Source organism: Physeter macrocephalus, chromosome 8 (genome assembly GCF_002837175.3).
Source record: "Physeter macrocephalus isolate SW-GA chromosome 8, ASM283717v5, whole genome shotgun sequence".
Taxonomy (NCBI): Eukaryota; Metazoa; Chordata; class Mammalia; order Artiodactyla; family Physeteridae; genus Physeter; species Physeter macrocephalus.
In genome coordinates, this window is record NC_041221.1 from 76,790,581 (window position 1) to 76,804,150 (window position 13,570).

The 13,570-nt window shown below is 42.9% G+C and overlaps 1 protein-coding gene across 1 annotated transcript in view; it reads left to right on the forward strand.

Moving 5' to 3' along the window:
* ANKDD1B (ankyrin repeat and death domain containing 1B) overlaps positions 1-11,035 on the forward strand; it is a 56,408-nt gene extending 45,373 nt beyond the window's left edge. The window contains 4 exon segments of the mRNA XM_028493429.1: positions 1,864-1,962; positions 6,369-6,576; positions 9,517-9,828; positions 10,778-11,035. Coding sequence (XP_028349230.1) covers positions 1,864-1,962; positions 6,369-6,576; positions 9,517-9,828; positions 10,778-10,839 — 681 coding nt within the window. The 3' untranslated portion in view covers positions 10,840-11,035.
* The last annotated feature ends 2,535 nt before the right edge of the window (positions 11,036-13,570 follow it).

A 13,570-nucleotide genomic window follows, 5' to 3' on the forward strand; every position in this document is an offset into this window, starting at 1 on the left:
ACTCCTCCCTCCTTCCTGGCTGCCCCTTCCCAGGTGAGGGAGCAGCCACGTGTGGTGGGCATGCGTGTCCTAACCCACTGTGTCATCCTCGGTTTCCTCATCTGTGAAACCAGGGCACTGACTCAGATCTCTGCAGTCTGCTCCAACTCCAGCCTGTGAGGTCCCTGGTGCCCTGAGCTGAAGGGGGACTTAACTCCCCGTCTGTCCCTTCCTTCCCCAGAGACCGTCCTCCTCCCTGGTCTTTTACTATCCCAAAAGTTTGGGGGAAGAAAACCTCTCTTATTATTAAACATATGTATTCAACTATGTTAATGCCCCACATCTTTCCTCATGGGCAGAGTCTTTGCTCTACACATGGGCAGAACACACAAGTGATTCTGGCTTCACCAGAATTGGCTAGATCCACTCCAGTGAAGGAGGCTTGCTAGGCTGCCACCCAATTATAGAACTAGACTTTATCATTTATGGTTTTTGTTAGACCAGGAATACACACAATGTATAAAAGAAAACATAAATAAGCTAAAAACTTACAATTTGTTTATAATCCCCCAAAGAAAGAGAACTCTGTTAACATTTTGGTGCATTTCCTGCCTTCTAGACTTCTAGCAGTTTTGCCACAGGGAGATTTTATGGGTATTTGATGTATGACACTTGTGTCTCTGTTCCATGTTGGTGTAGACTTTTGATAGATCTGTCAGGGTAAGTTCGATGTCGTGGATAACGAACTCCCAGAGGGGCACATTGCCACCTAAAAGTGGGTCTTTAGTAAATGCTTGTTGATATTAATTAAGTTTAACATCCCAAGCAGGTTGGCCATATGCTCTAGTAGCAAGAGTCCTGGGCTAGATGCTACTGCCCAGCTGTGTGACCCTTGGGAAGTTGCTTCCTCTCTCTGGTTTAGGAGTTGGGCTAGATTATAACCAATGTTCCTTTCTGTGCTAAAATTTTAGAATTGTCTTCACATCAGCATTCCTTTCAGTGGGAGATTAAGATGGGTGATTTTCTTGTGATTTCATATATTTCTCTGAAGCATTCTTATCCTCTTCATGGGAAAGTGGTTATTCAAGAAAGAAATTAGAAGTCTTGCACTCCTTTATACACTATAATGTAGGAAACTTACAAAATAGAGAAAAGCATCGAGAAGCCAATAAAAATAAGCTCTAATCCCTCCGTCTAGACATTATTATTCTTAACATCACCAATGCATTTCCTTCTTTCCCTCTGTTTTTTTCTATAAATTGAGCTCAGCTAGATAGTGTTATTTCCTAAGGTTTTTAATGTTGTATCATAAGCATTTTTCGTTTTTAAAAATCTCTGAAATTATTTTTTATTGTGGCAAAATAAACATAACATAAAATTTACCATTGTAACCATATAAGTGTACAATTCAGTGGCATTGAGTGCACTGACAATTTGCATAACTCTCACACCATCCACCTCCAGAACTTTATCTTCCCAGACTGAAACTCCATACTCATTGAACAATAACTCCTCTTCCCTTCTCTCCCTTCTCCTGGAAACCACCATTGCACTTTGTCTCTATGAACTTGACTACTCTAGGTATCCCATATCGAAATCATTTTAAAAAATCATTTATGATGGTTGCCTACTATTTCAATATGTGGATATACCATAATTTATCTCATGAGTTTCCTTATTAAACACGTAACTTCCTTTCAATTTTTCATTGTTATAAATAACACTGCAATGAGTGTCTCCTGTACCTGTTTAAAAATATGTGACCTTATCTATTTTCCCTTACGCCTGTGTAGGACACCTTTGCTTTCTCTTTGTCTTTTTACTGTGCAAGTTTTTTCTCTCCTTAACATGCTTGGATTACATTTTTGAACTTTCTCATGACAGAGGCCGCAAACTCCTTTGCATGTAGCTGCTGATCTTGGAAATGTGGAACTGGTGGAAACCCTGCGGAAGGCGGGCAGTGACCTAAAGGTTGTTGACAAGGTGAGTTCATGGGCTTCACTCTGTTTAGCTGAGCTGCTTGCTGAGTCCTCCCTGCCGGCTGTAAGCCTTGAGAGGTAGTATTACCACATCCTTTGTGAGATGGACACAAATTGGAGAGACCTTGTGTCTTGATAGTAACATCCCAATTTTTTTTTTTTTTTTTTGTGGTACGCGGGCCTCTCACTGTTGTGGCCTCTCCCATTGCGGAGCACAGGGTCTGGACGCACAGGCTCAGCAGCCATGGCTCACGGGCCCAGCTGCTCCGCGGCACGTGGGATCTTCCCGGACTGGGGCATGAACCCGTGTCCCCTGCATTGGTAGGCGGATTCTCAACCACTGCACCACCAGGGAAGCCCTTACATCCCAATTTTAATTGAGATAAGTTGGTAAGAATTTTTACTCTCAACAGTAAAATATACATTTTAAAAATTCAAATTATTTATTAGTTTTTTGAAAAGATGATAGATTCACATGGTTCAAGAATTTAAAAATTAGTAAAGGTTTTATAGTAAAAATTTCCCATCTACCACGTCGCTATTTGTCTGGCTCTCATACTATCCTTGCCATACATACCCATTATTGTAAGTTTCTTCTGTTCCTGCCAGAATTTCTTTATGCATATAACAGCAAACATAAATATATTATATTCTTATTCCACTCCTCCATCCTTTTTACACAACTGTGGATACCTATACATATTGTCCTACATTTAGCTTTTTTCCCTTACCAGTATAAAGCAAAGATCATTCCATATAAGTACATGGAAAGTTTCTTCTATTTTATACAGCTACATAATAGACTGTGGTGTGGATATATCATAATTTGTTTAGTTCTCAACTGATGGGCATATAAGTTGTCCTTAAGCTTTTGCTATTATAAATAGAACTGCAATAAATAAATTTATATGTGTCTAAACTTGTTTTTAAAATTTATTTAAAAATTTTTAATTGTTGTAAAATACACACAATATAAAATGTACCATCTTGACCATTTTTATTTTTTTTCTTTATTTAATTTATTCATTGCCTACTTTTTGTTTTTTTGTTTTTTTGGCTGTGCTGCGTGGCTTGCGGGATCTTAGTTCCCCAACCAGGGATTGAACCCAGGCCCTGGCAGTGAAAGCACAGAGTCCTAACCACTGGACTACCAGGGAATTCCAGTAACCATTTTTAAATGTCCATTTCTGCAGTGTTAAGAATATTCACTTTGTTATCCAACCAATCTCCAGAACTCATTCATCTTGCAAAACGGAAACTCTATGAACAACAACATTCATTTCCTCCTCCCTCAGCCCCATTCCACTTCCTGTCTCTATGAATTTGACTACTCTGGTTACCTCATCTAGGTGGAATGGTACAGTATTTTCCCTTTTGGGACTGTATCCTCAAGGCTCCACCAAGTTGCAGCATGTGTTAGAATTTTCTTCCTTTTTAAGGCTGAATACTATTCCTTTGTATGTCTATGCCATATTTTGTTTATCTGATCATCCATGGATAGACTTTTGGGTTGCTTGCACCCTTAGGCCATTGTGTAGGTGTGTTTTTAAAGACAGCTTTGTTTCTTTCACGTGATGCAGTTCCGCAGGCTCAGCCATGGCAGGGTTGGGGTTCCAGCTTTACTGAAAGGTGTAGAAGAAGACACTGTGTGGCCCCCCTGGCTAGGTACTCACTCACATTTTAGCTTAATCCTCCCATCTCCTTTGTGAGGCAGATGAAATTATCCCAGTTTATAAGGGAAGAAGAGAATTATCCCCCCTGGCTAAGTACTCACTCACATCTTAGCTCAATTCTCCCATCTCCTTTGTGAGGCAGACGAAATTATCCCAGTTTATAAGAGAAGATTTGATGACATCAGGGCCATTGTAAGAGGCAGAGCTGAGCTTCAAAGCCAAGGCTACTGGCTGCTTGGCTGCCCAGCACTTCCAGAAGTTGCAGTTTTTCCTTCCTGGTCTTTGCCCTCACTAACCATCAGCTCAGTGCATCCCTCATTCCCAGTGCAAGCCTGAGTCCTCCCTAGTCTATTTCAGAATCACACATTGCATGTTTGTGGGATCTGAAGTAGTGATATGTTATTTTACTTGTTTCAGTCAGTTTTCTTTTTCTGATCATGAAAGTAATACAGTTTGGAAAACATAGAAAAACCTAGGGGAGGAAAACACAATCACCCATATTTCCATCACTTAGGTGGAATTACACCAGTAGTGGCTCATTAACTTCTGTTAACATTTAGCGTTAGTATTAACATTTAGCATTTGTAGCTAAATGTTAATAGCTTCCCATGCTTTCTTTTATTCTACTTTGTCAATAGCACTTAACACCTCCAGGGCAGTCTGGTGAGGAGAGAATCTAAAGCCTTGGGCAGGGAACTTATGTTGGGCCCCCATTGCAAGTGGACTGGATATTCCAGTGAACACGTGCTACAGCTTGATTCTGTTTTCAGAACAAAAGCCACAGTTTCCTGGGCCTCACAGTCTGATTTCCTAGATTTCTTTTCTCCTCCTCCTCCCTCTTTTCTCATCCCGTCTGGTGCCTAGCTGGCACCCAGGACATATGTAATTAATGAATAAAAACTATCTTTTCTGCCTGTTCCCACAATTTTTACCAAAGATAAGTGACTGTTTCTAAGACTGAATTAAGGTCTGCTCAGGATGGAAAAAAAAAAGAGCCAAGTTTTGGTATAAAGTTGACTTTCCGGGTCCTCTCAGCCTGTGGCGTCACAAAGCTCTCCGAGGGCCACCCGCCCTCAGCAGCACAAGTATTTGGATTTCTACTCCAGCTATACTCTCTGCGAAGGTTTTCCTATGAGCCTGAAACCTCTGGCTCCCCGAATGCTGCCTTCCCAAAATAGGCTAATTATGGTGATTCAGATGGCTTTACAAGCCAGAATTTGGATAGCATACAATTAGAGGCTTGCTAAATGCCTGCAAAATACAGTTCTTCCTAATTTCATTACTGTCTCTTGATTAGACGCTGATTACTTTCAGCTCTAATTTTCAGGCTCACCTGGGTCTCAGTTCCTGGACTAGCAGACAAATCATTTGAATTGGTGGCAGTTGCATTTCACAGATACTCAGCCATGTGAGAGAATTATCAGGATAAGTTTCTGGATCTCTAAGCATAGAAACATGGGTTTCTGAGGTTGGAACTTCTTCCGAGGTTACTTCTGACCATTCATGTAAATTATCTTCAGGATCCCCGAGCAGATTTTTCATGGGTCATTTGGAAAACAAATGAGGACCACCATCTTTTGCTTGGGAAAAAAGTGTACATGTATAGCTTGTGCGCTGCATAAAATCTAGGGGACACTGCTTGCAAAGCTGTGTGCTGTAGCTTTGAACTATATCCATCTTGACGAAGGTACGTCATTTGTAATTTGTATAAGGTACCATATGGGCGCCAGGCCATTCATGCCCCAAATTATGTCTAGAACAGCCTTTATTGCTCATTCCGTTTGGTGAAGATTCCAACCCCAACCCCTCATCTTTGGTTAGAGGTGGTATGATATAATGGGAAAAAATTCTGGATAGGAGACCAGTGAGCTGAATTCTGTATTATGTAGTGTTAACATTATTGATTGTATTCTGAATAAGATCCATCCCTTTTCTGTTTTATTACTCTGCCCTCCTCAACACATGGCTTTCGCTTCCTGATCTAAATTGGCTGTTCAGGCTCCTACCATCATGCCAGCATTCCACTGGGGGAGGAGGAAACTTTGAAGTCTCTTTTAAAGAAACTTCCCAGAAGTTGCATGTGCTGCTTCCATTTACATACCATTGGCCAGAACTTAGTTCACATACCCAAGGGTAAGGGAGACTAGGAAATGTTCGGGGTGGCCAAGTGCCCAGCTAAAATCAGGAGGTCTCTTTTAGAAGAAAAACGCTATTTGTGGTGGGTGGGTCATGGGACGCTGACTAAAGCCTCTGCCACAGGTGGAGTCAGACTTTGGAGGAGAAAAACGCATGCTTACGTTATTTGCTGATGAGGACTTCACAGTGCAGTGAGCCAGGGAGACCCCTGCCGGTCTTGGAGAAATGCTTGGGTTCTCATTGATAGGGCAAGTGTAGAACGTTACCTGTTGACGTTGGGTCCCGAAGCCCAAATCCTTCCCCCTGCCCCACTGACACAGCACCTGACACTATCAATATCTAGCATCTCTGAGACGATTACCGCACACAGCCCTAGACTGTGCCACACACAGTCCTGAGGACCCTATACGAGTTATCACACTTGCCCCTCACCACTACTCAGAGGGGTAGTTATTGAGACCTAGGGAAGCTGAGGACTGGCCCAAATTTGCCCTGCAAGGAATCAGTAGGATCGGGATTTGAATCCAGGCCCCCTTGTTCCAAAGCTAGAGCTCCTAACCAGTAGGCCGCATTGCCTGACTCTTTGATTTTTGACTTTTAGTAAGGGAAGACTGCCCTGGCCGTGGCCGCCAGGAGCAACTGCAACCTCATCGTGGGCACGCTCATTAAAGCCAAGAGGTGCTACGCCTGGAGAGAGGTAAGGAAGGCCGAATTCAGCTCAGTGAGGGCCTCTTCTGCAGCCCCCTCTTCTTACAGGGCAGGGTGGGGTCTGTGTAATTCTTTTTTCTGCTCTAGTGGCCAGGGCCCTGGTTAGTGTGGTTATAGCTGTCCCTTCTGTCCTGTGCTGTTCAATTTGCAGCGTTAACAGCTGCCTCCCTTCCTCTCCATCCTTTGTCAGCACCAGTGGTTGGAACTGAAGTGTGTAGGGCTCAGTTGGGCCAAGCAGGCCAGTCCACGTTGGCTCTAAGGAGCCTGGCATGCATGCCCCAGGTGGTTGGCTGCTGGCTGTGCCTGCTGTCACGGAGTCTCTGGCTATCGTCCCTTCTGGAAGCTCCCAGACTCGCATTCTACTGAGTGGTAAGGAAGTTCATATTTAGGGTTTTGCAGTTTTCCACATACCGCTGTGCTGGCGACTCAGCACTCAAGTATTCTGCGATGGTCACGAAAACCTTATTCATGAGAATACAAAAGCTTGTCTCCAAGACATTCCTTCTGTCTTCTTTCATCAGTACTCCCTCTGATAGCTGCCACTCACGCAGCTTCTCAGTAGAATGCCCTCCCCTCCAAGATTCAAGTCTATGCCCTCGGGCAGGAGTTTCATCACCAGACACCACCCTCTGCTGCCGTCTTAGACTGAATGTCCACTCTGTTCCAACAGGCTGGAGCCAGAATTTAGGGCCTAGTCGCTCACATGTCTACCCCTGAGGAGCCTTAAGCCCAGACCGATGTCTAATTTGCCAATCCTGAGAAATGTCCCTTAAATCCTTAAGGGGCATTGATTTGCCTCCTTGCTCGCAGTACTGTTTAATTGGCTCAGTAGTCCTGGTACATGGGGATCAGTTTAAAGGCCACACTATCCTCCCCCGACTTTTCTTATTTGTCTGTAGGACAAAACAAAACAAAAAAACATTTGACAATTAGAATTCTGTTTAATCGCTCTCCTTCCTCCTCTGATTTCTAGTCTCTCTTCTTCTTCCTCTTCCTCTTTGTCCTAGCCTCATTCTCGTTTTCTTAGATCATCACTGTATTTTATTGAGGGTGACTTTCCCAAGTTCCATCTTTGTTTTCACATTTTCTTTAAAAATAGGAATATTCATTGGTTCTATTTTTAATTCCTCTTAGCATTTTTAGATTCTTTTTCCTAGATGAGAATAAATTATTTTTCCACCAGATGCATAAGCCCCCTTTCCTAACAAAGCTTAAGATGTGAGAGTTGGATGAACTTTGAAAATCATAAATAATGCGTACATATAGCTGAAGTAGACCCCCAGAAATGCTAAGATTTGTTAACCCTGGTGACAACTGGGACCCTGAGGTCTGGAGTGGGAAGAAGACTTGTTTCTTTACTATACAGCCTTAAAAATTTTTTTTAACCAAATCTATTTATTGTTATTTATTATTTAAAATTCCCTTTGTTATTAAACAAGTTTATATCCTGGCCTAATATAAAATGGTTCCTAATGAAAAGATTAAAAAGATGCTTGGAATTTCCTCTCTCATATCCATTTACCCTAATTATTACCACCTAATGATTACCACCTAATCATCCATCATTAAATTCAATGGTTCAGGGCTTCCTTGGTGGCACAGTGGTAAAGAATCCACCTGCCAATGCAGGGGACATGGGTTCGAGCCCCGAGCCCTGGTCCGGGAAGATCCCACATGCCGCGGAGCGGCTATGCCTGTGAGCCATGATATACAGCCTTAAAAATTTTTTTTAACCAAATCTATTTATTGTTATTTATTTATTATTTAAAATTCCCTTTGTTATTCAACAAGTTTATATCCTGGCCTAATATAAAATGGTTCCTAATGAAAAGATTAAAAAGATGCTTGGAATTTCCTCTCTCATATCCATTTACCCTAATTATTACCACCTAATGATTACCACCTAATCATCCATCATTAAATTCAATGGTTCAGGGCTTCCTTGGTGGCACAGTGGTAAAGAATCCACCTGCCAATGCAGGGGACATGGGTTCGAGCCCCGAGCCCTGGTCCGGGAAGATCCCACATGCCGCGGAGCGGCTATGCCTGTGAGCCATGACCGCTGAGCCTGTGGGTCCGGAGCCTGTGCTCCGCAACAGGAGAGGCCACAACAGTGAGAGGCCCGCGTACCGCAAAAAAAAAAAAAAAAAAAAAAAAAAAAAAGAAAAAGAAAAATTAGTCTGGCAGCGGCAAGATTTAAGAAAGGAACTGGATTCACCTAGGAATACATTTTTTTAAAAAAATTATTTATTTATTCGGCTGCGCTGGGTCTTTGTTGCTGCGTGCGGGATCTCTGTGGCCGAGTACAGGCTATTTAGTTGTGGCATGTGGGCTCTTTAGTTGCAGCTTGTGGGATCTGGTTCCCTGACCAGGGATCATACCTAGGCCCCCTGCACTGGGAGCACAGAGTCTTAACCACTGGACCACGAGGGAAGTCCCTAGGAGTATATTCTTCATGCATATAGTTTGTTCTCTCTGAGACACCTGACCCTCTAACAGTCTGTGCAGCAGGTTTCCTCCCCAGAGCTCAGGCCCTCCTCATCTCGGCATCTGGCAGAGCTAGGAACCTGGCATGGGTTTGTAACTGTGACCTCCAGCCGCGAGTGACCACGGTTCCCATCTCCGCATCCCAGCACTTCCCCAAACACCTCTCAGGGGTTAGGCGTCTAGTGAGATCTGCCCAGTGAAGAGCCCTGGCCTGGCCGGGGTTTGCAGACTTCTACCAGAGGAGTTTCCTGGAAGCTAGACCGGCAGGTGGGTGCATGCTGGCTGCTTAGGGTGTGGTTCACGGGCGGCGGCAGCAGCAGGACCTGGGAGCTTACTCACCTGCAGATCCTCACCCCAGACGGACTGAACCAGCACCTTCACTCTGACAAGACCCTCAGGTGAATTGCGCATCTTAAGTTTGAGAAGTGCTAGCCTCTGGCAGTGCCACCTGAACGTTGAAGAAAAGCTCCACATTGCTTTAAGATTGTCCCTCCCCTCTCTCATCCTCAGCTTTCGTCTGTGTTAAGCACAGCAGGTGCGTGGCAAGTGCTGAGAGACTCCAAACTCTGGTCCCCCTAGAAGTACCAGTGAAGCGACTGGAAGGGCTTTCATCCACTGGGCTTCTTACCTCACAGCTGCCAGAGGAGGAATGAACATGCAACCACAGTCATATGGAACTTGCGTTAGAACTGAGTTCACAGGAAGGAGGTGTCAGCATCTGCCCTTTGTGCTTGCCACGGGAGAGGAGAGCTTCCGTGAACACGGCCACGGGGCTCTGTGGCTGCACGGGGCCCTGGTGACACAGGCCACGCCGGTCAAGCACCTGTACGAGGAGCTGGTGTGCGCGGGCTTCTCAGAACTAGCTGGTGAGTTACAGTTTTCAACAGATAGGAACTCCCGCTCTCTTAAAATGGTAGGGGATGGTCGGCAAAAGTACTCCCCTGAGCCACAGCAGTCCCAGCTTGGTGTCAGAACATGCAGCTTCTCCTTTGGTGACTTAGTTAGCACTGGTCCCGTTGTTAGCCTGGTGGTTCTCAGTGTCATTCCCCTGCTGGGCATTTGAAAAGTGTAGGAGTACTTTTGTGTGTGTGCATGTGTGGGAGGAGGGGAGCAGGAGTGCTAAACCATCTTATAGGACAGTGCTCTACAACTAAGAACTGTCTTGCTCAACATGCCTGTTCCTCTTGGGAACTCTGCCAGTTAGTATGTTTGAAAAAGTTACTTCTGCGCTGAGAGAAAAGAGCAGACAGGCAATTATTTTGCCAGCTGGGATTACTGCTAAAAAGCACTCTGCCAAAGACCGTACTGTCAGGGAGGATGCTTTGAAAACTTATCACCATTATTTTCGCTGGTGCAGTTTCACCTGAAACTGAGAACATAAATGCACATCAGATCACGGATCCGATATTCAGTTTCAAGCAGTGGTAGGTACGAGGAATAGTGTGCATGGATTACGCGTACCTTCCATGACATTATCCTCCTATAGCTCTGGGTTTGTTCCCTCAATTTTGAACTTATTCTCTTCTATGAAAGAGTGTCCACGAGAACTCGCAGGGAAGACTGAGAGGCAGCCCACTGCAGTGGGTGAGGGCGTGTACTCCGGAGCGAGACTGTGTGAGCTTATAGCTGAACTCCAACAAATAATGGGCTGTGATTTTGAGCAAGTTCTGTACAGAACTCACTCTGCTGGCATTCTCAGTTATTAACTAGAAAAGTGTCTGTGTCAAAGGGCTGTTGTGGGACTAATAGTGCCTAACATGTAGCCAAGTGCTTAATAAATGTTAGCTATTAATCATGTTATCTCATTTTTTCCAGAAAATATTCGTCAATTTAAAAGTGAAACTGACTCAAGGCCCAAGAAATGTGCAGTTTCATAAATGCCTAAAGAAATTGTATTTGAATGATTTTCCATTCAGTATTCAGTCCTCTTAAATTCAGTTCTTCAAATGGCGTAAAGTTCTTCCAACAGCGGTACTGATTTTCCTTTCAACTGTGAAGATGGCAGTGACAGGATTCTCTAACAGATGAAAAAATGGTATTACACTTTCCAACCGCTGAAAAGTCAACTTTTTTGGTTTTGCTTAAGGCAAGTTGTATATGATTTTCCCATTTCTGTCATTTGATGCAACATAATATGTGATAACATATCTAGTGATAGAATAACCTAGGATTTTGTATATCATGTTTTAAAAAATTATGATGGTGGGAACATTATGGTAAATGAAAAAACCCAGGGTTTTAGAATAGACAGACATGGTTTTGAATCATGGTTTTGCCGTTTATTAGCTGTGAGCCTTTGGGCATGCTAACATTCAAGTTCTCAGATCTTTAGTTTCCTTCTCTATAGGATGGGGGAAAGAGGTCTATCTCTTCTATAATATTGAGGTGATGATGAAGGGAGAATGCCTATGAAATGCCTAACCTTATCCATAGTATTGAAATCATTAACCATTATTTCTATTTCATAAGAGAAACTTGCTTTGGAAATTCAGTTACTGTTGGCTTTAAATAACACCTATGTGTAATATATCACTTAAAAAAGACCAGAGGTGTATGCACCAATGTTTTTTAATCTCTTGGTGATGTAATTACAGGTGATTTTCATTATCTTTGTACTTTTGGTACTTTCCAATATTTTTAAAAATATTAACCACACGTTATTTTTGTAATCTGAGAAAGTTCTGAAATATGAAATCAAGTATCAATTTCTATCAGTTTATGTGCACCTGTTCATTACAATTTAAGGCTCTCCATTATCAAATTCTGACTCTAAGTCTATGAGCCCAGAAACAAAATCACGAGCAATTTCAGTCCATTTATCGTATCATGAATTTATAGTTCTACATCTCCATCTCATACTGATTGTAAATGGTAAGCTTAATTTTAAAACAGGTAATATGTTCACATGATTATAAAAAGGTTTTAGAAAGGTATTTAGTGAAAAGCATTGTCCCCACCTGTTCTTCAGGATGGCCAGTTTCCACTGACCTTGCTTCAAAATCTGGGTAACCTCTTTATGCAATAATAAACAAATATGAATACATACTCTTACTGTTTGTTTTAATTGTTGAATTTAAGTTGAATTAGGCTAACACTAATTACTTGGTGCTGTAGACAATATACAGTTTCTAGAGTTTAGATAAAGCTTTAAAAGATGCTTACAATATTCTTTTTAAAAAAAAAAAACCTATTGATCTGTGATTTAAATTTATTTTATTTATTTATTTTTGGCTGCATTGGGTCTTCGTTGCTGCGCACGGGCTCTGTCTAGTTGCGGCGAGCGGGGGCTGTTCTCTTTGTTGTGGTGTGCGGGCTTCTCATTGTGGTGGCTTCTAGAGCCCAGACTCAGCAGTTGTGGCGCACAGGCTTAGTTGCTCTGTGGCATGTGGGATCTTCCCACACCAGGGCTCGAACCTGTGTCCCCTGCATTGGCAGGTGGACTCTTAACCACTGCGTCACCAGGGAAGCTGCTTACTGAAAACCATTCCCTGTTGTCATGTAAGTTCCTTAAAAAGCAGAGCCCAAGACCAAAGTTTATGAGCAACTGCTTTTTTCAGGAGTGTAGATCCAAGGAAGCAGGAGTGAAGGAAAAAGAAGTGAGATGGCGAAGGAGGGAGTGCCAAGACCAGCGTGATTTACCAAATTGGCCAACACTTGGTATCAGGAACAACTGATTATTTGACCTCAAGAATGGACTAGTGCATCTCAGGACAATTCATATGGGGAGAAAGTAAGAATTGATCTGTTTACCCCAACGGGATGTTAATTCCAGGCTGCATATGAGTGGAGCCTGCCGGTATCTCGACTGAGTGGACAGGGAAGCTCTGGGAAGGAGCATGCCCATGGTACGGGCAGCAGGAGATGAGGTGCTGTTGATTTGTGCTTATTGAAACCCAAGAGGAGCTGTTTGCCACCAGTGGTAGCTGGCCACAACCCAAAAGAAGCGCTGCATAAGAAGGATCTAATACTCTTTAAGACACAGCCAGATACTTTTGTAGTTCAAAAAAGCCTTGGTGTGTCCTTTAGAAAATGGGATATTTGCCAGTCTCACATTTATTCTCTCATGTCCTATTACAACATGAGGCAATAAGAAAAACTATTTCCAATAGTAAAGTTAGAGCACAGGGCTAGGTCATGTTCAGACTGAAAGAGGCTGAAACCATCCACTTCTGTTAAAGATACGGAAACTGAGGCTGTTCACAAGTTCCTCAGAATCCACTCATTTTTATGTGAGCCATAAGTACTTTGGGAAATAGGTAGGGAGGTAGATCTCATTATTTCACAGATGAGGACCCTGAGATTAATTTACGTGTCTGGCCCTAGATAACCCAGTCAGCCAGCAATAAAAGCATTAGAAGCCTGGTCTTGTTCTCCTAAATCTGTTTGCCCAGATGGTTTCTTCCTATCGGCCAGGCATTGAAAAGTCTCTGCCAGGCCTGGAAGGTTTGCTGAATTGTCCCGGGCTGTACCATCACAGGACAATGTTTGGATGTTCAGACCAAAAAAAGGTTCAATGCTATAGAGTTTCAAAAAGGTAAGAAAGAACATTTGAAATAGGATCATTCTAACAGGAAATTTCTTTTTTTTTTTTTTAAGATTTTTTTTTTT